This window comes from Polypterus senegalus, chromosome 4, assembly GCF_016835505.1.
Source record: "Polypterus senegalus isolate Bchr_013 chromosome 4, ASM1683550v1, whole genome shotgun sequence".
Taxonomy (NCBI): Eukaryota; Metazoa; Chordata; class Cladistia; order Polypteriformes; family Polypteridae; genus Polypterus; species Polypterus senegalus.
Genome location: NC_053157.1, coordinates 56,505,627 through 56,527,521, shown reverse-complemented (window position 1 = coordinate 56,527,521; position 21,895 = coordinate 56,505,627). Strand labels below are relative to the sequence as shown.

The 21,895-nt window shown below is 36.0% G+C and overlaps 1 protein-coding gene across 3 annotated transcripts in view; it reads left to right on the top strand.

The window, feature by feature from the left end:
- pcsk5b (proprotein convertase subtilisin/kexin type 5b) overlaps positions 1 to 21,895 on the top strand; it is a 320,287-nt gene that overhangs the window by 266,002 nt on the left and 32,390 nt on the right. For all 3 annotated transcript variants that reach the window (XM_039750693.1, XM_039750694.1, XM_039750692.1), the window contains exons 12-13: positions 7,629 to 7,817; positions 21,694 to 21,830. In XM_039750693.1, coding sequence (XP_039606627.1) covers positions 7,629 to 7,817; positions 21,694 to 21,830 — 326 coding nt within the window. The remainder of the gene's footprint in view (positions 1 to 7,628; positions 7,818 to 21,693; positions 21,831 to 21,895) is intronic.

Here is a 21,895-nt window from a genome sequence, read left to right as displayed (position 1 = left end):
CAGTGCAAGATATTATCATGGTGAGAACAGGTTCGGTTTCGCTGTGTTGTGAATTGCCTAGAACACCCATTAAATTCTGATGACACCGTACCGCAATATCTCTAAAAAAGGATGTTTAATGATTAAATCCATCAAACCAGGGATGTGTCCTTTCCAGCTAGCATTGGGCACGAGGCAGAAACAATCCCTGGACGAGGCATCAGCTCATCGCAAGGTGAATTCAAGCACTCACATACACTAGCATCATTTTAGTGTCACCAAATCTGCATATCTTTGGAAGGAAACCCGAGCACACTGTGGAAACCCAGGAGGAAAACATGTAAAATGAATATCGGCGACTCCCTGCGAGACAGCAGTGCTACCGCTCCGCCACCATGTCACCCCCATGTGTGTAATTATTAACAGTGTTCATTATTTAAATGAAATTAATGATTTATCCGTAAAATGTACCATACATATTTAATGCATTTCATCATGAAAGTGAAGTCAAGTATAAATCTAAGGATTCTAAATGTGCAGAGAGTTGGAATATCATACATTTAATGTATTCAGTGTGGCGATCTATTGCTGTTTGCCGCTGCTGTCAGGTGAGGAGGAAGCCTCAGGAAAAAAAAGATGGCACAAAAGGTGGTATGCAAGACTTTTAAAATGTATCGTGTTATTACGATCGGGAATATGCAACGCTTGAATATAAAAGCACCATGAATGCATCTGTATGTCGGCATTTTGTTTCACCACATCGAACCATTCATCAAACATCGAAGCTTGCACATTGAACCTACTAGGATCCGCACAGAGGCTTTCTGTCACATGTAGATAGTAAACAGAGACTCTGATGTCATGTTCCAACTTTATCACACTGCGCCCCCCAAGTTTTTGCTGGTACTGCTTCTCGTGCATGCATCACGTTAATTTCTGAAGACCTGCGCAGAGGACGCGTCAAATGAACGCTGGGGATGCATGGCAGCCATGATACGCGTACGCATTCTGAGCGTGAAGTATAAATGTGCCCTTACAAATAAAGTGTGCAAACAGCAGTGGAAAAATGCTAAATATTCCAGTATATATGTTGCCTTCACCAAATTAAATCTCTAGTTCTTGTTTCTCAGACTGAAGGTCTCCAATGTTTCTGTTGGAGTTTTTGAGGGCATTTTCTAGGAATGGCTAATGGTTACTGACACGTTTTGAGGCCACTTTAAAACAGTTAAGCATTTGTTTCCAAATGATCATATAATCTTCCAGAATGACTCTTGCATTTAAGATTTTCCTCTAAATGCGACTTCAATAAACAAAACCAGTGGAACCAAATAATTCAGGAAAACCTACAAGCACAATTGTACAATGATCATTCAACCTACATTAAACATATGTGCAGTATAGAGGTAAATGAAAACATAAGGACAACTCTAGAGTAAATTGATGAGATACATTTGTTTTGTCACCAAGTTTTATAGAAGTTTAAGAAGAAAGCATCTAAAATTCATTGAAATAAATATTCAGTAGTTAAGCTCACACTGTCAACAATGGAAAAGAAAAAAGACGCAATAACAATCAGAACAGGACACCCCCATGTGTCCCCAGGAGAATGAGTGGTGTATCAAAAATTCTTTCCAAGTCAGTCCTGTTTCATATATACAGATACTTCACTAAACTTGTATTTATTTTTATCCAGACTGGCTTAATGCATACATTTTAGTTTGCAGTGTATTTGTATTATTGAAAGTCAATTCAATTGCAAAGCCTGCATAACGTATGCATAGTTATAGGAATCTATATGAAGCTACGTCTCAATTCGGAGAATATAAGAAAACATACCATCACAGAGATCAGTCACAAACTTCAGAGTTGTAATGCTCAGAAACATAGTCCTTATTCTAAGGTAAAACAGTGAACAAAACATGTGTTGATTTCAGTATGGGATATCAAATTTCATTTAAAGTGGTCAAAAGATAAGTTTATAAATTGAAAATCATTGTTAGGTTGTCAGTGTCGTGAGCTGTGAAGGAAAGTGATAGGGTTTAAAGAGTCTTTCTCCATGAATCTTCTGGCTAGTGAGAATTTTAAAAGAGTCATCAGTGATGTTTTTCTTACACAAGTAAAGGTGTTGGCAGTTAGGCAGCTTAAAATTTAGTTCCTCTCCCTAGAGCAGCCTCGCCTCTGCCTGTGTACTGAATTGTGGAAGTTTTAAATATAATGAATTACATTTCTCGTGGTACTCTTGAAACAGCAGGTTAATTTTTTAACGTACTGACATACGTAAATTAAATCTCTTTCCACATGTGAAAGAATTGTCTACATTTTTATCACTTTCTACTTTTTCCTTTTATATTTGCACTCTCATTTTTTGTTATCTTTTAACATCCAAAAATCAGACCACAATTAAAACAGAGTAATTCCAAAGTCTGACATTTCCCAGAATAATAAAACTTGTTTAATATATTGACGGTATTCAGGTGGGTTTTTTTTTTAGTTGCTTTTATTCCCTTTCATACACTATATTTACAAATTTCCCATAGCCTTTAGAGCAATATATTTTTCTAGGGTATTGTAGATTCTCTGCAAACTGATGTTTAAAGTAATGTAGTCTTAAACAGAAAGTAGTCCATTTTCTATTACCAAGTCCAGTTAATCTAACTACAGGACAGGAACAAGCCCTGCTAAGGACACTAGTCTGTAGCAGGGCATAATGATGCACACACCCACACTCATCCATAAGGAGCCAATTTACAGATACTAGTTAATTGAAACAGCAAAGTCTTTGAAATGTGAAATAACTTTAGTACCCAGGGGGAAAGCCTACACAGGCAGGTGAGAGCAGACAAACATAGACAGTGACTGAGCCAGCATTCAGACTTAGGGCTCTGGCTGGTGTACTGCCAATTAAGAAATACTGCCCCTTAGTTTTGCATCATATTATTATTTTTCTGCAATTTATACAGTTTATATGAGCCCAAATTTTAACTCTTATTTTTTTCACTCATTTCCTTATATGTTTCTTAAGATTTTGTTACTGTTAAAGTAGCTATTGAGACCCATGTAAAATGCTGCTGTAATCAATGTTGTTTGGCTGTGATATACAGCAGAGTATCATTGGCCTAGGACTGTTTTGAGTGGGGACTAAATACCTTTCAGTAGTTTAAGAAATTGGTGTTTTACTGAAAAGTCAAAAAACAGAAAAACCGTACACACTTATTGTACAGTGTTTATATTGGTGTTTCAACATAATTTTTAAGTGTTTACTGATGTCATTTAGTATTATCTTTTAATTATTGCAGTGTTTGTAACTAGTGTGTAGAATGTTAAAACAGCGCTTAAAAAGAATACATTTAACTGAGCCTCTGTTTTCAACTTATGTGGGTAATAATAATTAAGCAGTAGTCACAGTTAATCATTTAATTACTGCTTGAAAAACATTTTTTGTGCTTTAAATAGCTCTAATTTGTAAAGTGAAAATATAACGAATTTTATATTTTTGCTGTCAAATTATGAACAGTTAATTGGTCTTTTGGAAATTTTCACAACAACAAATACTGTCATTTTTTAATCACTTGTTTGAAGAAGGGTATGTTTAAGTCACTTGTGTGCACTTAACAATTCTTTAGGTAATGGATGGAAAGTAGTTTGTCATCCTGTTGTTCAGGCTTTTTGACTAGTTATTGTTTTTGTACATTTTGAAGAATGAAACAAGAAGTATATACAATCGGTTGCTTAAACAAAGCATGGTTATTACTGTGGGGCACACCCTTTAGAAGTTTTTCCTCTTGCTGCTTCATCTGTGCATGAGTGTGTAAATGTTCAGAAATGTTCAAAAAGTTTTCACAACAGAGTTGTGACTACTCTGACTACTTTATGGGAGTTTATTTCAAAGTAGCAAGTGACAGTCAATGACTAAAGGTGGCCTAGGAGCGTGTAAATGAATATAGGGTAAAACATATGTAAAAAAACAAGGTAATAACAGTCTTATCTAGGACTCCTCAAGCCTGAAGCTGAAAGCATATGAATTTTAAGTTTAGTTCATTACAAAGTATAAGTTGTTAGTCTAACCCTAGAAGCTTATGAAACATTGATCTGGAACAATCAGAATCATTGCAAGGTATTGGCCTGCTACCAACATGCAGAATTTTGACTCTCTGAGAAATGGAAGTTACTTTTTATTTTAAATTGTTTGATAAATTTCAATTTCCATTTATTTTCAATTAAATATGGTTAGTTACAGTACCTCATTAAAGTTAAATAAGGCCTAACATAATTTTATCTTTCAGCAACTTCTACAATTTCAATTAACTGCTTCCAAGACAGGAAAGATATTTTCATGTACAGTAAATATTCATTCAGGTCTCTCATAAATACTTGCAAACTGATTTCAGGAAAGAAAGGTTGTTCCTGGTCTTTTGCCAGTCTTTTGGTACATCACCTACATCCCGTCATCAGCATATTAGTTCAATTTTAGGATAACCAGAGACAGAAAAAAACTTGCTCAGGAGGCTTCTTGATAAATTAGAGCCATGCAGCTGATCACCTCCTTTGGCCGGAGAATCAAATTCCATTGACAACTGTGTTGTGGAGATCCATAATAAACAGCTCAAGAGGTGTTCACTTAACTTGTTGATGTTCATTAATCTGAAGCTTTCCTCACAGTCGATCTGAATAACACAATTATCTTTTATGAAACAGTGAAACTTGACCTTATTCAGTGATGCATTAAATTCACCCAGATCATTAACTGACCACAAAGGTACGCTAAAACTGTCTGTCGGGCTATAGTTTAGATATTACAGATGCTTTTTCAGTTCAAGGCTTTACTCATTAACATTTTCTGTACTTTTACACACTTTCATCAATTAATTATGGTTAAGATGCCTTTCTAGTATTTGCCTTTTTCAAAGCAAGTGCTTTTCAGTCACTTTAATTCATATACCTTAATCAACCCATAGAATTCAGATTACATCTATAAATTTAATTTTGAGAAATAGGACCACACCATTTATAATGTTGATTTGATTAAGCTAAACATATGAATTTAAATTAATGTTCTTTGTGATGATATTGTTATCCCGATGACATCTTGCCCAGGTATGGGTCTCTAACTTGTTCCTGTTGCTATACGGTTAGTCTCTGGATGTTCACAGCTTCTCTTTCAAATATTTAACTTTTGCTAAGTCTGACAACAATAAAATGAACAACTGACAGGAAATTAGTTTTTGTTCAATGGATGCTTTTTCATGGGTCTACTTGCTTTATAACAAGTGCTTTGCTTAATTAGAGTAGGTTTATTGATCACTATTTTATACTTTGATGAAGTCAAATCAAATAAAATTGTCAGTAAGGGGCTGTTTGACACACTAACTATGTCACAAAAAGTAAAAATAACTTAATATGTTAGGTCAAGAGGGCAAGTTAATGCTGTTGCGAAACTTGGTAGTATTACTCTTGGTAGACCAAAAGAAGTTTGAACAGAGAATAGACAGGATGTGACGGGTCAGAAAGATCTTTTATTCGATGAATACATTAAACATTGTTACAATATAGAGTTCAGTGTTTATGAGCTGTAATTTCAAAATCTTTCTTAGAATAAGGGGAGGCACACTACTTCCCAGTTTCAACTGAATCGTTACAATTCCTGATCTACTCACTGTTTGTGTGGAGTGTGCACATTCTCCAATGCTTACATCAGTGATATTTCTGTTACTCGTATTTTCCTTCAACATCTCCAAAACATCCATGTTAAGTTAATTGTCTGTGAGTGAGTGAGAGCTAATGGCCTGCCCAGAGTTGTTTCTTACCTTGTGCCAAATGATAGATGCTAGTCTCACCCAATCCTGAACTGGGCCATTAGAGTTTGAAAATAAGATAATCGACGGATGGATTTCTTAGAATATAGAGTTACAAATTATTAAATAATTTGGTTAATCTAGTTTCTGTATTAGTTCTGCTTTTGATTGTTTAGATGTGCTGACCAGAGCTACAAGTTATTTTTAAACCTTATTTTTAAATCCCTCTGACGTTTGACACTTTTTACCGATTTTTGATCTTTAAAAATGCTGCACCTTTATATCTTCAACAATGATGCAGTGTTTCTAAAAATATTTCTATACCACTTTTGCTGTACTAACATAATAGTTTGTCTTTAACAAAATAAATCCACTGCCATCTAACTTTCATCCCGTCAATCCTTTTCCTTTGTTAGTTCATGTTTTTCATCTTGGTAGCTTAGAACAGGTATGAAACTATTGATATGCTTATGTAAGAAATCAAAATAACACCTGGCAGAACCGTTTCTGCAACAGGTAGGGTTTATGAGACATTAAGCACCAAAGTCATACTTATAAAGGTGTCATGTACTGCTAGTGTTCATATCCTGTATACTGTATACTTTACATCAACATCAATGTATGAGTACATGTTTTGCTTTTTCATGGAACATTTGCAGAATAATGTGTTTAGTATTAAATTCTTCTTGCCTTGATTGTCATGGTTATTTAACTGAAATGACACAGCAGAAAAAATACAAAGAGCATCCTTCCTTTTGTAATAATGGAATTATACAGTTAAAAAAAGAGGTGTTCATTATGTTTGTACAGTGGAACCTCGGGTCACAACCATAATTCATTCCAAAACTCTGGTCGTAACCCGATTTGGCCGTGACCCGAAGTAATTCCCCCCCATAGGATTGTATGTAAATACAATTAATCCGTTCCGTTCCAGACCGTACAAACATATATTTTCTTTAAAGATTTTTAAGCACAAAAATAGTTAATTATACCATGGAATGCACAGTGAAATAGTAAACTAAATGTAAAAACATTGAATAACACTGAAACAAACACCCAGGCTCCCTGCTTAGCTGCATGTGAGCCTGCGCTCGCTCTCACTCTCTCTCTCTCTCTCTCTCTCCCTCCCTCCCTCCCCCTCCCCTGCACTGGCTTTCTCCTCCTGCTGTCTTCTCCTGCAACCTCCCATTCTTTCCTATTCTCTTCTTTTTCCCTTTAGCCGACTCGCGCGTCTGTTTATGAAGAGGCGTGGTAGTCATGGCAATCGGCAGCTCCTGGGAACAATTACGGATGCGGACCACTTCTCACCTGTGCACTTAGGTGAGAAACGCCCACATCACAAACTCCTCAGGAACCGCTTCGGCCACACACCACCACGCCCCCTCACTAAGCCGCGAGTGCGGTGATTATTTGTTAAAACTGTCCTTTTTGACAGGAGCTGTGGACCTGCTATACCACAGGAGAAAGCTGGATTGAGAGGAGGTTACAGTTTTGAGGGAGAGTCCCTCTGCATGATGCACTGAGAACAATGTACAGTACAAGGAGAGACTGAACACATGCAGAAATCATCGGCGCGTACGAACTGGAAGGGAAACTGGCTTGTTCGTCAACCGAGTGTGTGGTCGTGAACAGATGCAAAAGTTTGGCAAACTTTTTGGTCGTGACCTGATTTGTACGTGTTCAGAGACGTTCGTGAACCAAGGTTCCACTATATATAGAAAAAAAGGAGTCTGAATAATTAAGAGAAAAAATAATCATTATCATAGTTTTCAGTTCATAAATCAAGTTTCAATAATCAATGGGATCTATAAAACTTCTTTTTTTGTCTGAGCTGTGTCTTGTGATTTTCATTTTCAGGACAATTCGTTCAGATGCTGTTGTGAGAATAGTGTTTAAAGCTACTGGTTGTGCTGACAACAGTAACCATCGAGTCATTTACTTGGAACATGTTGTTGTGCGCATCACCATTCATCACTTCCGAAGAGGAGATCTATCTATTTATCTTACCTCACCTTCTGGAACAAAATCACAGTTACTGGCTAACCGGTAAGTGGAAAATACTTTGCTAAGTTTGTTTTCTTGGCTTAAAATGTGTTCTAATTAAATTAAAATGTAATGTTAAAATATATAACTAACATACAGTTTTGTTAGCCTTATCTGCAGTCGAAGAAATAATTATTGTATGTAATATAGTTTTCTGAACTGAAGTGTGATGCAGTAGTATTTAATGGGGAGTTTTTAAGTGAAAATAATATTATCAATATGAATAATGTATGTACACTGTATCTGTTTGCTGAATTACACAAACAGGAACAGTATAAAAGTAATGAAAGTGTTCTTCTCTAACAGAGAGGCCTCTCTCTTGTCCTGAAAGCTTTTTTTTAATACCAGGTAAAGTGCACTTGCTAAGTGAAGATTGACTGACCTGTGATTACATGGCACATGGTTGGCTGCGTGCTCTTTGCTTTTAAATTTAAAGAATTAAACCAATATGCACAATTTAATTATTCTAACCTGTATATCAGGCACATTTCATCCAATGGTAAAATTCAAATCCCTTTGCAGAAAAAGTATTTAGTCGCACAAACTGAAGTAGGTAAAGGGCTTGAAGCAATTTCTATTTTCAATAAAGAATGTGATCTGAGGATGACAGTGTGTGAGGGGTCTGTCATATATTGAAACATTCTTTAGTTATTCCTTATTCTCAGGTTAGATTTCTTTCAGCTCATCAACATGGTTCAACAAGCAATTATTGTAGTGTACATTAACAGGGCTATATGGTATTACTTATGTTATTATCCCAAAGTCCCTGCTATTGAACGATAAGGATTTTCATCTGATTAAGTAGGTCAAAATTCTGGTCCCGTAAAGGTTTAAATAAAAGGCATACACAAAACTTGCAGTCACTGAAGACAGGTGATTGAAAATGTCTCTGCCTGCTAACATCTAGTCCAGGATGTGTACTTAGGTACACCTAGGTAGTACCAGGTAGAACCATCTTTTGCTCCAGAACACCTGAATGCTTTGAGGGATGTATTCTATGAGATATTGGAAACATTCCTTTTAGATTTATGATCATTCTGACTTGATAGCCTCACACAGGGACATGGGACATTATCATGCTAAAACTATTCATTTGAGGAAGAGTAGACTATAAACAGATGTACGTGGTCAGCAATAATGCTAAACTACACTGTAGCATTCAAGTAATTCATGGTTGGTATTATGAGGCCTAGTGTGTGCCAAAATGCATTCCTTACACCATTACACTGCCACCATCTGCTTCTATCTGTGACCTGTGGACTCATGCTCATGATGCCATATTCTAACCGTAGCATCTGCATGTCACAGCAGAAACAGAGATTTGTCAGATTAGGCAATGTTACTCCAGTCCTTAGTCATCCAGTTTTGGTGCCCACTATAGCCTCATCTTGCTTTGCTTAGTTGAACATAGGGAACCCAGCATAGTCCATCCACTGAAATGACTGATGCTTTGTGAGTTGTGCTGCGGTGAGCAAGAAGTCTTGTTTGAACATTCAGGTCTGTCAGTTATCTTGAACAAGTCAAGCTGTTCTCAGAGTATTGGTACATTTGGGTACATTTGCATCCGTTTGTAGATGCTGGGGCATAAGTCACATAATATAAAGAAGAGTGCCGGATCTTTTTCCATTTTTAGACATGCAGGTACAAGTTGAGTTCTGTGTGACTTCAACAAAGTACTAGCATCAGTACCCAGTCATAACATTGCAGATTAGGTCGCACAATGCTTCTGTCTTTTTATAGTCACTGAAAGGGCTTTTTTTTTTTGAATAACTGCTGAGATTAAGTGTGTACAGATGTTGATTGGACCAAGTCTATGCAAGAAAATAAGATTTTTTTTTTTTAATTATTATATAACTCTATATATCAAGACTATTTTTTCAAGATATCCATGTTTTGGCAGTATAAATTGGCAAGAACTAAAGCTATTAAATTTAGCTTTCAGAGGAAAATTTTCAGCAGATGCAGAATTTCTACTGTATATGCAGGAAAGTATGAGGATCAGTTGAGTAGATTTAAAGCAGCATGTGGGATAACAACGTCAAAAATTAAAACAATTAAGGTAACAAAAAATAAGGTGAAACATGGAAAAAATGGCAACAGCATTTTCAGTAAAGCTGCTAAAATGGATGATGAAAACAGTGAAATGAAGCTAAGGAATGATATTCTTGAGAATAGTCAACAGTGAAGTGTTATCCCCACAGAACTGGTCACAGGGCAAGACATAAGTTTGGATGAGATGCCAGACCATTCCGCACTCACTCATAGACACAGTAACATTCTTGCATAATTAGCTAATTTTTAGTGTGTAATGAGAGATGTATATTATATATGGGAGGAGGCAGGAGTAGCCAAAGACACACAGATATTATGGAACCTCCAGAGAAGCAAAGACTGGAATGAGATTTAATCATTGGTCCCTCACACTGTGAAGTGCAGCAGTAACCACTGTGCCACCATAATAAACAACAGAGTAAAAAAAATACTAATTAAAAAGTAGCAAATACATTTAATTTGTATTTTCGCCACTAGACAGAAGATCGACTAGCCACTTGTTGAGAGGAATGATCAGATTATATTAAACATTTGGTGATAACAGAGAGTGATGTGCTACAAAGTATTAAAAATCTAACATTAATTAGACAAACCCAGGTAACAATTATACTTGATTTCTCAAAGTTAATGATGATTATACTGTGTTTTCACAAACGTTTAACTCTGTTAGAAATTTACTGAGTAACCAACTATCTAACATTATTTAAACAGATGAGAATATGCCAATCATAAGCTGTTAGCTTTATTTCGATTACACATAAATAAATAAAAACAGTTATAAAAGAGAACTATGGAAGTGTGTGCACCTGTGCCAACACCCACTTAGCACTTTGTTATACAGAGGAGGTTATGTATTGGTGGTAATCTGGCAGTTAGTGGGATTCTAGTTTTGCTAATACAGGTTATGCTATTAAGTTGCTTTTTTCTTAAATTAACTTGTGACAAAAGTTCAGTTCTGGGGCCACTACTTTGTTGTGTTTTTTTTAAATCATATTAAAGATGTTCTTTGTTACATTTGCCTTAAAATAAGTTGATCAAATTTTAAAGGAACAGCATATAAAGTGAATTGGAAGATATTGTACAATCAGCTAAATTTCATATAAGTGGACTTTAGCAAAAATGGGGAGACATGTGACAAATTGATTTTAATGTAAATTAATAAAGTTGTATTTAAAGAAGATCAAAATAAGGAATACAATAACACCATAATAATTTTCATCTCAGGTAGTAAAGACAACCAAGTCATATTTTTCACAGCCAGGTGGCATACAGTAGTGGAACATTTTTCATTTCATTTTTGAAGTCCATATCTAAGGAGGTAATGCTTTAAGCTATGCAGTGTACTCATAAGGTCACATTTGGAATGATACTGCATGTGCATGTTTATCTTATTATAAGAACATCAAAATACATTAAATAATGACTGTGAATTAGCTTTGGAAGGAATGACTATATATGTCCAACTGTGTGCCCAGCAGTGAATTGTGGTTGAGAGGCTGTAACAGTCCCTTAGGTTATAATAGAATAGGCATGTTTAGTAATTTATTGGACATAGTATGATGCTGTAGTAACTATAATATGCTTGCATATATAAGCTGAATAGAAGCTGTATATTGGCCCTGTTTCAGTCACTGTGTACATGTGTGTGAGCTCCACAATTTACTAGAGTATTATCCAGGGGTGATCCATCTAAAATTACCTAGAAAGACTACAACACAACATAATTCTGTAATAGAAAAAGATGATTTGAAAGTTACAATAGGTACTGTAGGTGGATACTGATATCAGGAAGAGTCTTTAAAAGAGCTACTGAGGCATGAAGACAAATGGAAGGAGTTGAATATAGTCAGATCAAGCAAAATGGAAAGTCATTGTTAATAGTTTTAAGTATTTTTTGTAAATATAACAGCTGTTACTTTAAAATATGCTGTTTAACAAGGACTCAGGATAACAAATGAAAACTAATTAGGAGTATTTTTTGCAGAATATTACAATTCTTCATGGAAGGCAATTGTAGATACATAGGGAGAAGTCACTTATATTACAATCCCATTGGAAGCATTCAAATATCAAGTATGTTGGGATGAATGGTCTTTCTTTTTGGTTATTCAGTGAATTCAGAAAGTATTCAGGCCTCTTCACTTTTTGTTGGTTTTATTTTAAATGAAGAAATGTGGCCATTTTTGTCCATCAATCTACACTCAACAACTCGTAATGACAAAATGAAAACATGTTTTCAGAAATGTTTTCAAATTATTTAAAAGTCAAAAACTGAAATCTCTTTCATTTAAGTGTTAGATCCTTAATTCAGTACTTTGTACAAGCCTCTTTGACAACACTTACAGCTTTGAATCTTCTTGGGTAAGTTTCTGCAATGTTTTCACACCTGGATTTGGGTAGTTTAACCCAATCTTTCTGACAGATCCTCTAAAGCACCGTTAGATTGGATGGGAAATGTGTGTAAACTGCCATCTTTAGGTCTCTCAACAAAAGTTCTAAGAGGTTAAGTCTGAGCTTTGATTTGGCTACTTAATGATAGTCAGAGACTTCTCCTGAAACACTCTAGTGTTGACTTGGCTATATGCTTCTGGGCATTCTCTTGCCGAAAGGTGAACCGTTGCCTCAGTCTGAGGTCATGTGCTTTCTGGAGCAGATTTTCTTAAAAGACCTCTTTTCGTATTTGGCTGCAATTATCCTTCCCTCAATTTTGACCATTCTCCCTTCTCCAGAGAAGCACCCCCATAGTATGATGTTGCCACCACCATACTTTACAGTAGAGGTGGTATTAGGCAGGTGATGAGCAGTGCCAACTAACCTGTTCAGTGCACTTCAATGCTACACTCATTTCAGGTAGATCTGCATGTTCATTTTTTGCCAGATATTTATTCCTTCACTATTTTCTCTAGTGGTTAAATTGTAAATAAGTTACACCCAATAAGTGATCAGGCTGGTGTGGAAGATGTTGCAGCTCATCCAAACTAAAAGAAAACGCTGAACTGCTGCTGGAAAGCTAGGTTTTTTTAAAAAGGAAAACAAACTTTCTACTGTAATTCAGATTGGACCGACTGTGCAGACAGTAAAACAAACTTCACTCTCGTGTTATATTCTTAAACCCAGACATTCTGAAATGAAATGCTTCTGTGCTCTTTGAGCCTTCTCTCTTTAGTTAGTATGGAAAAGAGTACCCTGAAAAAGCGATATGTGGAGTTCTACTGAATGCTGGCAATAAAGATTTTTGTGGTGTGAACAGTATCTCCCACTTCATCCTATCTACTTGTAAGTCTGAAGCAAAAATGACATTTTATTTTAGCAGAACTGTTCTGCGTGAAGTCATTTATGTGTAATACAGAAACTCTGTTTTGCTACAATACCGAATAGCACAGGATTGTTGATGGCTTAATACTGAGCATATTACACTAATGTAGTGGTGTACATTGGCTTTCCAAAAAGCAGAAGCACTGCCGACGAACATCAAGAATTTAAACTTGAATGAACTGGTTAATGCTGATATTGTCAGCCTTGGTCATCTCTGTTTTTATATTTAATATGTGACAAGAAATGGTCAAACAGTAAAATCAAATATTAAGAAGAAACAACATATAGACTTTACACTCAAACAGTTAATAAATGAATACATAAATGGTTAAATGTGATTATATTTTTAATAACAGGAAGAACAAAGTAAAACAGTTGGTATAAAGAGATTTCCTCAAAACAAACCACTATCGGTTGTGGCAAAATTAACTGCTACAAGAAATTTTAGCTTACTGTATATAATTATTTAATACACTTTTGCCACAAAAGTGTGCTTAATTGGTTTACCTTAACATTCTCTTCAATAAATGTCCCCTGCAACGGTACTTTCAGTTGGAATCATTTAAACATTACAAACATTATTATGACACTTTACTCTGAATATCCGTAGCTGAGCCAGCACTCTTAGATTTAGAAAAAAATATTAGCACCATAAGGAACATATATTGCAGCTGTATATCTTACATTTATGAATAAGCATCTATGTATATCTGTTTAAGGTCTCTTTTTAAAAAATACATTTATAATAGGTCTTAGAGTGAATTTATATATTGTGAAGGACAGCCGGGTTAACCATGCCCGGCAGGGACGCCCCTGCTACTTATGTTCCGGGGGAGCCGCCATGGGCAGTCCAATACCTCCCCCCGGACGCTTGGTGGCAGCCTCCCTGGCTGACGGTGACTCCCCAGCCACCCGCAGGGCTCCATGGGAGATGGAGTCCTCCACAGCTTGGTTGGTGCCCGGCGTGGCCGCTAGGGGTAGCTGCCAGCTTCCCACAGCCCGGCTGGACGAGCTTTCAGCCCCACCCGGAAGTGCAATTAGGACCAGGTGGTTAATCACCTGGAACGCTTCCGGGTGGGCTATAAAAGGGCCCAGACACCACCACTCGGTGAGCCAGAGTTGGGAGGAAGGAGACGAAGCTTGTCTGGGAGGAGTGGTGGAGCGAGGTGGAGAATTGTGGTTTGTTTTGTTTTGTGCTTTGGGACTGTGTTTGGGCTGTGTGGCACGGGGAAGACGTGTCACACAGCTGAAGAAAAAATACAGCCTTTTTGTACACGTGCCTCTGCGTGGTCTGTGCCGGGTCGCTATATAGCGCCTTTTACAATATGTAAATATTTATTTGATCATTTTGCTTAAATTGATTAATTATAAACTAAATATACTTTGCTCACATCCATATCCTGTCTCATTGTTTAAAGAAAATAAAAAAAAATCACAAAGCTGTATGAATGACAATCTTGCTTGTATATAAGTTAACTATAAAAATGATTCACTTAACATTCAAGTACAACAAACATTCATATGCCTGCTTAGTAGTCGATAGAATAACAGACAGATTAATCATTTACAAAATGATCATTAGTTGCATTTCAGTAATTAAAAGTTGATTGTTGCCTCTTATGATTCAGAAAAAATGCTAACCTGATGTGGCAGCAATTCACAGTAGAGTTTTCTGTTCATTCTGAATATCAGTGTACATCCTTCTAATATGTACAAGCCAATGTTTGGTCTAGTTTAAACTTCAAAGATTTATTATCTGTTGTGACAGTTCAGGATGAAAGCTTTGATTAGCAAGTTCATGTTCTTGAGTTCTTGAGCATTCCTTGAGTAGTTAAAAGGTGGTATAGATGGCCAGCTGTTCCAATGCGTATCACTAATCATGTGGCTGCAGGTGCAAGACAGTCAAAGGCCTCTTACTGTGCTGTGTTTTACTGTATATTTAGATTTTTAATCTAGTTAGTTTAAATAGCGAAGTAAATTTGGTGCTTAACAATCACTATATAATGTTGTATTTTAAGGAAATTAATTGAGACTAAGTTAACCCAATTACCATATTTCTAGTTAAGCATATACTAAAATCTTGCAGTAAAACATTTTCTCTGTAATTAAAAGTATTTATTTAAAAGAAAAAGAAATATCAAATGTACAAAATAATAGCAGAAAATTTGAAAATCATCCATAATCTGTTTTTTTTTTTTTTAAGCATATTGTGTTTATGTAAAAGTAGTCTTTGACGTTTGCCTGTTAGCAAGTCATTAATCAGTGTAAAATGGAAACATTCGTGACACCGGGATGCTTCCTAACTGTGTTTGATGCTACATTTGTGAGTTCATACAGCTGCCATGAATCATCTGAGAATATTGACGAAAAAAAAAAAAAACAACTCTGGGTAGAAAATAATACCAGTAAACCTACAGTCTGAGTCTTTTGTATAACAACATTTCAACCATTTTTTCACTGTTTAAGTTTAGAATAGAAGACAAGTTCTAAAATGTTGTGTAAAAATGTGGAGCTTGTTGTTATTGCTTGCACTGGTTCTTGTCCTTGTTCCACTGAAGTCTGCAAGTCATAGCTTGTTATCTATTGATGGATGATGTGTTACAGCTTTGCACACAAATCCAATGTTATTACCAAATACCTTTCCCAGAAGGTGTATATCATCTATCTGCAATATAAATGATGTTCAAGGTGGGCAGTTTCCTTGTTTGACAACAACAGTTCAGTCTTGATGTAATTCTCTTGGTCTGATCTTGCATTGAGTTAATGGTGTGATACGGTTTCAATAATCAGATTTCTTCTGCTGTGTTCTCTAAATTACTGAAAGATTTTCGAAAACTCTCTTATAAGCTGCCAAATCCTCCAAAGTGTCTCATGATCATGGAGGAAGCCATTATTAGAAGTTGTATGGTAGATGGCTGCTTGTGTGTGATCAGTCTGTCTATAGTGAGGTGTGCTTTGTGGGTTTGCTGTCAACTTGTGGCTATAAAATGCAGTGAGCTTGGTTTTCTGTGATGTCAAAGAAATCATACTAATTTGCCTCTAAACAAGAAAAAGTTTTACAAAGTGAACGAGTATTTAAATTTGTGCAAATGTTGCCCAAAAAAGTATTTACAATACATTTGAATGCATATATAATCCTAAAGAGAAACATTTGTGTAATATACAAATATTTCTTTTACACAAATTTCTTCCATTAACCCTATTTTTGAAGTAGTTTTATATTTATAGTTTTATGTATGCGTTTTTCTGTAATTTCTCAATCAGTTTGCCTTCACATACATTGTCAACCAAAAACGTATTTGATAATGTAAAAAAGAGGCAAAAGGTTCTGGGGCACCCAAAGGCAAACTCCATATATATTGTAGTACGCAAAAGGCATAAAGTAAAACGTGTGGTAAAGTGCAATGACGAGAGTTAATTAAATCTCAGTTGGTCTGTCCAAGATGCTGTCGTTTCCACTTATGTGAAGTTCTGGGAGAAAGAGGCAAGTTCAGGTGGTCTGACCCTGGACGTAACTAAAGAGTGGGTTGGGTATCAGTCTTCCTTTCTGCAGAGCGGGCAGGAGAAGAGAGAGTTATTCGACAGTGTCCCCTCATGTCTTGGCGGTAAATTACAGTTGCCTAAGCCTTTAGGTTGTTCCCCAAGCACACGGATGTGACAGTAGATACTTGCAATTCTATTATTCCTTTAGTACATAATTATCTTCCATTATGACCTTATAATTTATAAAAAAAAAACTTAAGTTTACAGGTGCAGTTAGTGCTGCTTTATGTAAAAAATGTAAATATGGTAGAAATTATGAAAGTATGTCTGATTAGATAGATAAGTATAAAAAAAAGCTAGCAATTGTTTAAATACCCAAGACAAATTTTTGTACATGATTTAGCACAGTGTTCATATTCATGTAAAGAAAAGTTTACCTGCAATGCGCAAACTTTCAGTATATGAAATAAAGTGGTACCTTGGTATACGTCTGCTTTGGAATAAGTCCAACTTGGTATATGTCCTGTTTGGATACGAAAAATTTTGCCTGGAATACGACTTGCGTGCTAACCTTTTTTACCTCTCTCAAGACAACGCTACGACTGCCCACGAGCGTTAGTGCGCCAGTTGCTAGCATTCAGTGAACAACCCGCGCTATAACTCTCTTTGAACTTTCACGTGTGTGATATAGCGGGTCCACAGCTCCTGTCAAAGTCCAGCTTTAAAATAAATAATCACCGCGCTCGCAGCTTGGTGAGGGGGCGTGGTGGTTATGTGGCTGAAGGTTGTAAGGGCGATTCGCAATGTGGGCATTTCTCACCAAAATGCACTTGTGAGGGACCATCCGCATTCATGATTGTTCCTGGGGCTGCTTATCTTGATAAACAGAAGCGCGAGTCAGCTAGAAGGGGAGTAGAAAGAAAGAACGGACGAGAGGGTGAGTGAGTGAGAGAGAGAGAGAGCTGCTTATCTTGATAAACAGAAGCGCGAGTTGGCTTGAAGGGGAGTAAAAGAAAGAAGCAGGGGGGGGGGGCCAGGTAAAAATGCACCGGGCTTCTTCTTGTTTTTTATTTTTATTTTTTTTTTTTAAAGAATGCTTCCTGCTGTATTTTAACTTTGTTGTTTTTAAGAAGACTTTTTTCTATTGTTTTTAACCTCCACGTTTCACTTCTGATTTTATGGATTATTTATTGGAACTTTGGAGACTGCACTTTAATTTGAACACCTTGTTTTGTTAATTGTTTTAATAAAAGCACTTTGCACTTTTTCACCATCCCCTTGCTTTACCGATGAGGTTAGCAGTGATGTACATTACCGACGGTGTAGGGTTCAAGGGCTTCCCGGCAGCAGATGGGAGCATACAGCAAACCTGCATCATCACAACGTGATTTTGTGTTTTTTTTCATGTAAATTTAAATTGTTGAAAAGTATGAAGGTGGCATGCGTATCCGGGACATGACTGTTGCATACCATTTGCCGAGAACGACGGTATCTACGATTGTGAAAAACAAAGATTGTATTAAAAAGTAAAGTGAGGTAAAATGTTCATTTATTTCATCTAATTGCTTTTGTATTTATGTATTTTAGTATTAAGCAGTGTTTAAATTATTTTATACAACCCCATCAATTTATAATATGCCAATAGCAATAGGATTGTTTTTTTCATGGGAACGGATTAATCATTTTCCCATTATTTCTTATGGGAAAAATTTGTTTGGTATACATCCTGTTTGGTATAAGTCAAAGGGTCTGGATCGAATTAAGGACGTATACCAAGGTTCCACTGTACTAGCAAAATAGCAGTGGAGAAGTAGTGTGTTAAAGAAGTAATGAAAAAGAAAAGGAAACATTTTAATAATAACGTAACATTATTGACAATGTAATTGTTTTGTCATTGTCATGAGTGTTGCTGGCATATATATATATATATATATATATATATATATATATATATCTATATATACAGTATATCTATATATATCTATATCTATTTATACAGTATATATATATATATATATATATATATATATATATATATATATATATATCTCTCTCTCTCTCTCTCTCTCTCTCTCTCTCTCTCTCTCTCTCTCTCTATATATATATATATATATATATATATATATATCTCCTTTCAGCTGTTGCTGGGGGTGCCAGAATCCATCGAGGAAGAAAAATTAAAAACATTATTTGTACAAAATCTTAATTTATCTATCCATTCCTAAATAATTAAATGAGCAGGCTATTTCGTATCAGTGCAATACATTGCTTGTTAAAATGGATGACTCCTGCTCTTACGTGCAGTTAGTGCTGCGTGGGTATTATGAACTATCGTATCTGTTCAAATTCTATTTAAATTTTAAATATAAGTAATTTTTGTTTGGTCAACAGAAATATGTTTAGTAGGAATGTAAGTTAAATGTAGTCATCATTGCATAAATTTTTCTTCACCATAGAAATTTAAAGACTAAATTCAACTTCCATTCCTACCAAAGATATTTCTGGCGACTAAATAGAACCTACTTATATCCAATATCGAGCTATTGAGCTGTCGCCTGCCTGCCTGAATAAGTCACCGTCACTTCGCTCTTACTTTTTACCGTTCATTTAATCATGGCTAGTCGCGGAAAAATTATAACATGGAAGGAGGATTACACTGAGTATGGCTTTACCAAAACAGTTATTGATGGCGAATAAAGTATCCATTATTCATAAAGCTTCAATTGGTGATCTGTTTTTCTGTGTTAAACTCATATTTTTTCATACTTCTTCTCAAACCAAGGGGGTGCGAGGGTAAAATGAATCGGGAAGCACTGATATATATATATTGAATATATTGAAATAGTTTTACTGTCAAATAATGCAAACAGTACGCGGCACATGTTTTGCCCTAATTCTGGGCTCATCAGGCAGTACACACTTACTGCACCCCCTCTCGGGAATCGCTAGAGACGAAGCCTCTCATGTTGCGCCATGGTGCGTGGTTCGTTTATTTGACAGTATGTAGATCGGGGTGTATATATGTGTGTGTGTGTATATATATATATTACTTTTGAGAATGCAACGTATAGTTTTGTCCAGGAGGAAAGCAATGTTGCCTCATATCAATGGCAACCTTTTGTAGGGTGTATCCCTGAGACTTATTAATTGTCATCGCGAAGCAGAGCCTTACTGGAAATTTAAGGCATTTCAATTAAAATGGGAGATCAGAGGGTATAACGGTGATGCCAGGAATACATTCAGAGTGTGGTGCTCTGCTGTTTTTTTGTGTAGCTGCCTTCACACAGCTTCTCCGCTGCTTCGCGGTTCTGTACTGTTTTATTGTTCGTTTATTACGATTCTTATAGTTATTGTGTAGCTATTCGAGACTTACTTTACTGTTCAGGTGCCCATTTTCTTTATTTAATCCGCAGCTTGTACGTTATTTTTTGCTCGTTTATTACGATTATATAGATATTTATTGATTCCCTTCTTTAGCTGACTGCCTGCTCATATAAGACGCTCCGCTTGTTTTTTGTGAAACAGCCTTTACACAGCTTCTCCACTGTTTTATAAATGAACGACATATAAAGCCATCATCTTGTCAATTTTGTAATGCGTTTTTTGAACAGGTTTGATGCATGGAAGTGATCATTCGTACTGCATTCAGTCAGTTCACTTGAGCTGCTCTCTTGTGTGATGTTGCGATGTCCACGGCTTTATTTAATGTTAGCGAAGACCCGACACTTAAAAGTTTCTGGCTGCACTCCAGTTGTAATATGACGAAGCTGCGCGAGCTCACTCTTGAGAATGCAACGTATAGTTGTCCAGGAGAAAAGCAGTCTCTTCCTTCTTTTCTACGTACTGCGGTCACAATCAGTTTGCGAGTTTGCGTGGGAGGTGTGATGATGTCACACGCAGCTCCGCCCCCCCACAACCGTCGAGCTAACGTCCATTACAGTATATGGAGAAAAATAGGTTCCAGTTATGACCATTACACGTAGAAATTCGAAATGAAACCTGCCCAACTTTTGTAAGTAAGCTGTAAGGAATGAGCCTGCCAAATTTCAGGCTTCTACCTACACTGGTAGTTGCAGAATTAGTGATGAGTGAGTGAGTGAGTGAGTGAGTGAGGGCTTTGCCTTTTATTAGTATAGATTCTTCCTACTGGTATGTTTTGGGTCTTTAGTTACAAAAAATAGTTAGCTAGATATACTAGTACCTACTAAAATATATATTTTAGTAACTTCAAAAAATAGTTTTTGTAGCAAATCCCTTCCCAGTTCTTCGTTCTTTTATCCATTTTTTAAACCAACTTTTGGGGAGCAGAGCCTTATCAGGCACAGGAGAGGTGCCAACTTTAGACCGTCAACAGATCCATTGCAATATGCACACCCATAATCGCCAGTTCTGGGTCATTTGCCGTATTTGTTGCCAGTTATCCCAACTGTTAAGTATTTTCAGTGTCTGGAATTAGATTCCCTGGAAAAAAAAAACCTCAATAATCAAGGGCAGAGTATGCATACTCAATCCTGCGACCTTGCATAACTTGAAAGTAGGACTCTAAATCTGTGAGAGAGCAGCACTAACCACTGTTTCAAACAGTTATTAACACTTAAGTAGTATTGAATTGGGATTTTTAGAGCTGTTTTCTGAGAAATCCATGATTCTTACTAAATCCTACACAGTACAGTTAAATGAAAAATTTTTGTCCAGTTACCGTAGGATCATTGAGTAACTTTAGACTGTTTTTTTTTTTTTTTTTTTTTTTCAGTTTTCACAGGAAAAATCACTGAAGGTGTATTTTTTGCCTGCTGTCTTTATAGTTTGCTTTTTTTTTTGCTTTTTTTTTTTTTTTGCTTTTTTTATGTTTGTTCTGGTTTCCTCTGAATGCAATAAACAGCTGATATTTGTAGCATTTGAAATAATTTCTTATGGTCAAATTTTTGTATGATTTCTTTACTTAAAATTTTACTTTTTTATTTTAAAATATCTTAGATTTTTTTAAACTTCACGATTTTTCACCTAATTTGCATTTTTTATGTATTAGGTTATTTGATCATTCAATGGAAGGATTTAAAAACTGGGATTTCATGACAACTCACTGTTGGGGTGAAAAAGCTGCAGGTGATTGGATACTTGAAATTTACGACAGCCCATCACAAATACGAAATCATAAAACACCAGGTATGTGTAACATTCTTCCTTTTGTTCATGTCTGAATTCTAAATGTTCTTCAGTAGAATTGTTCT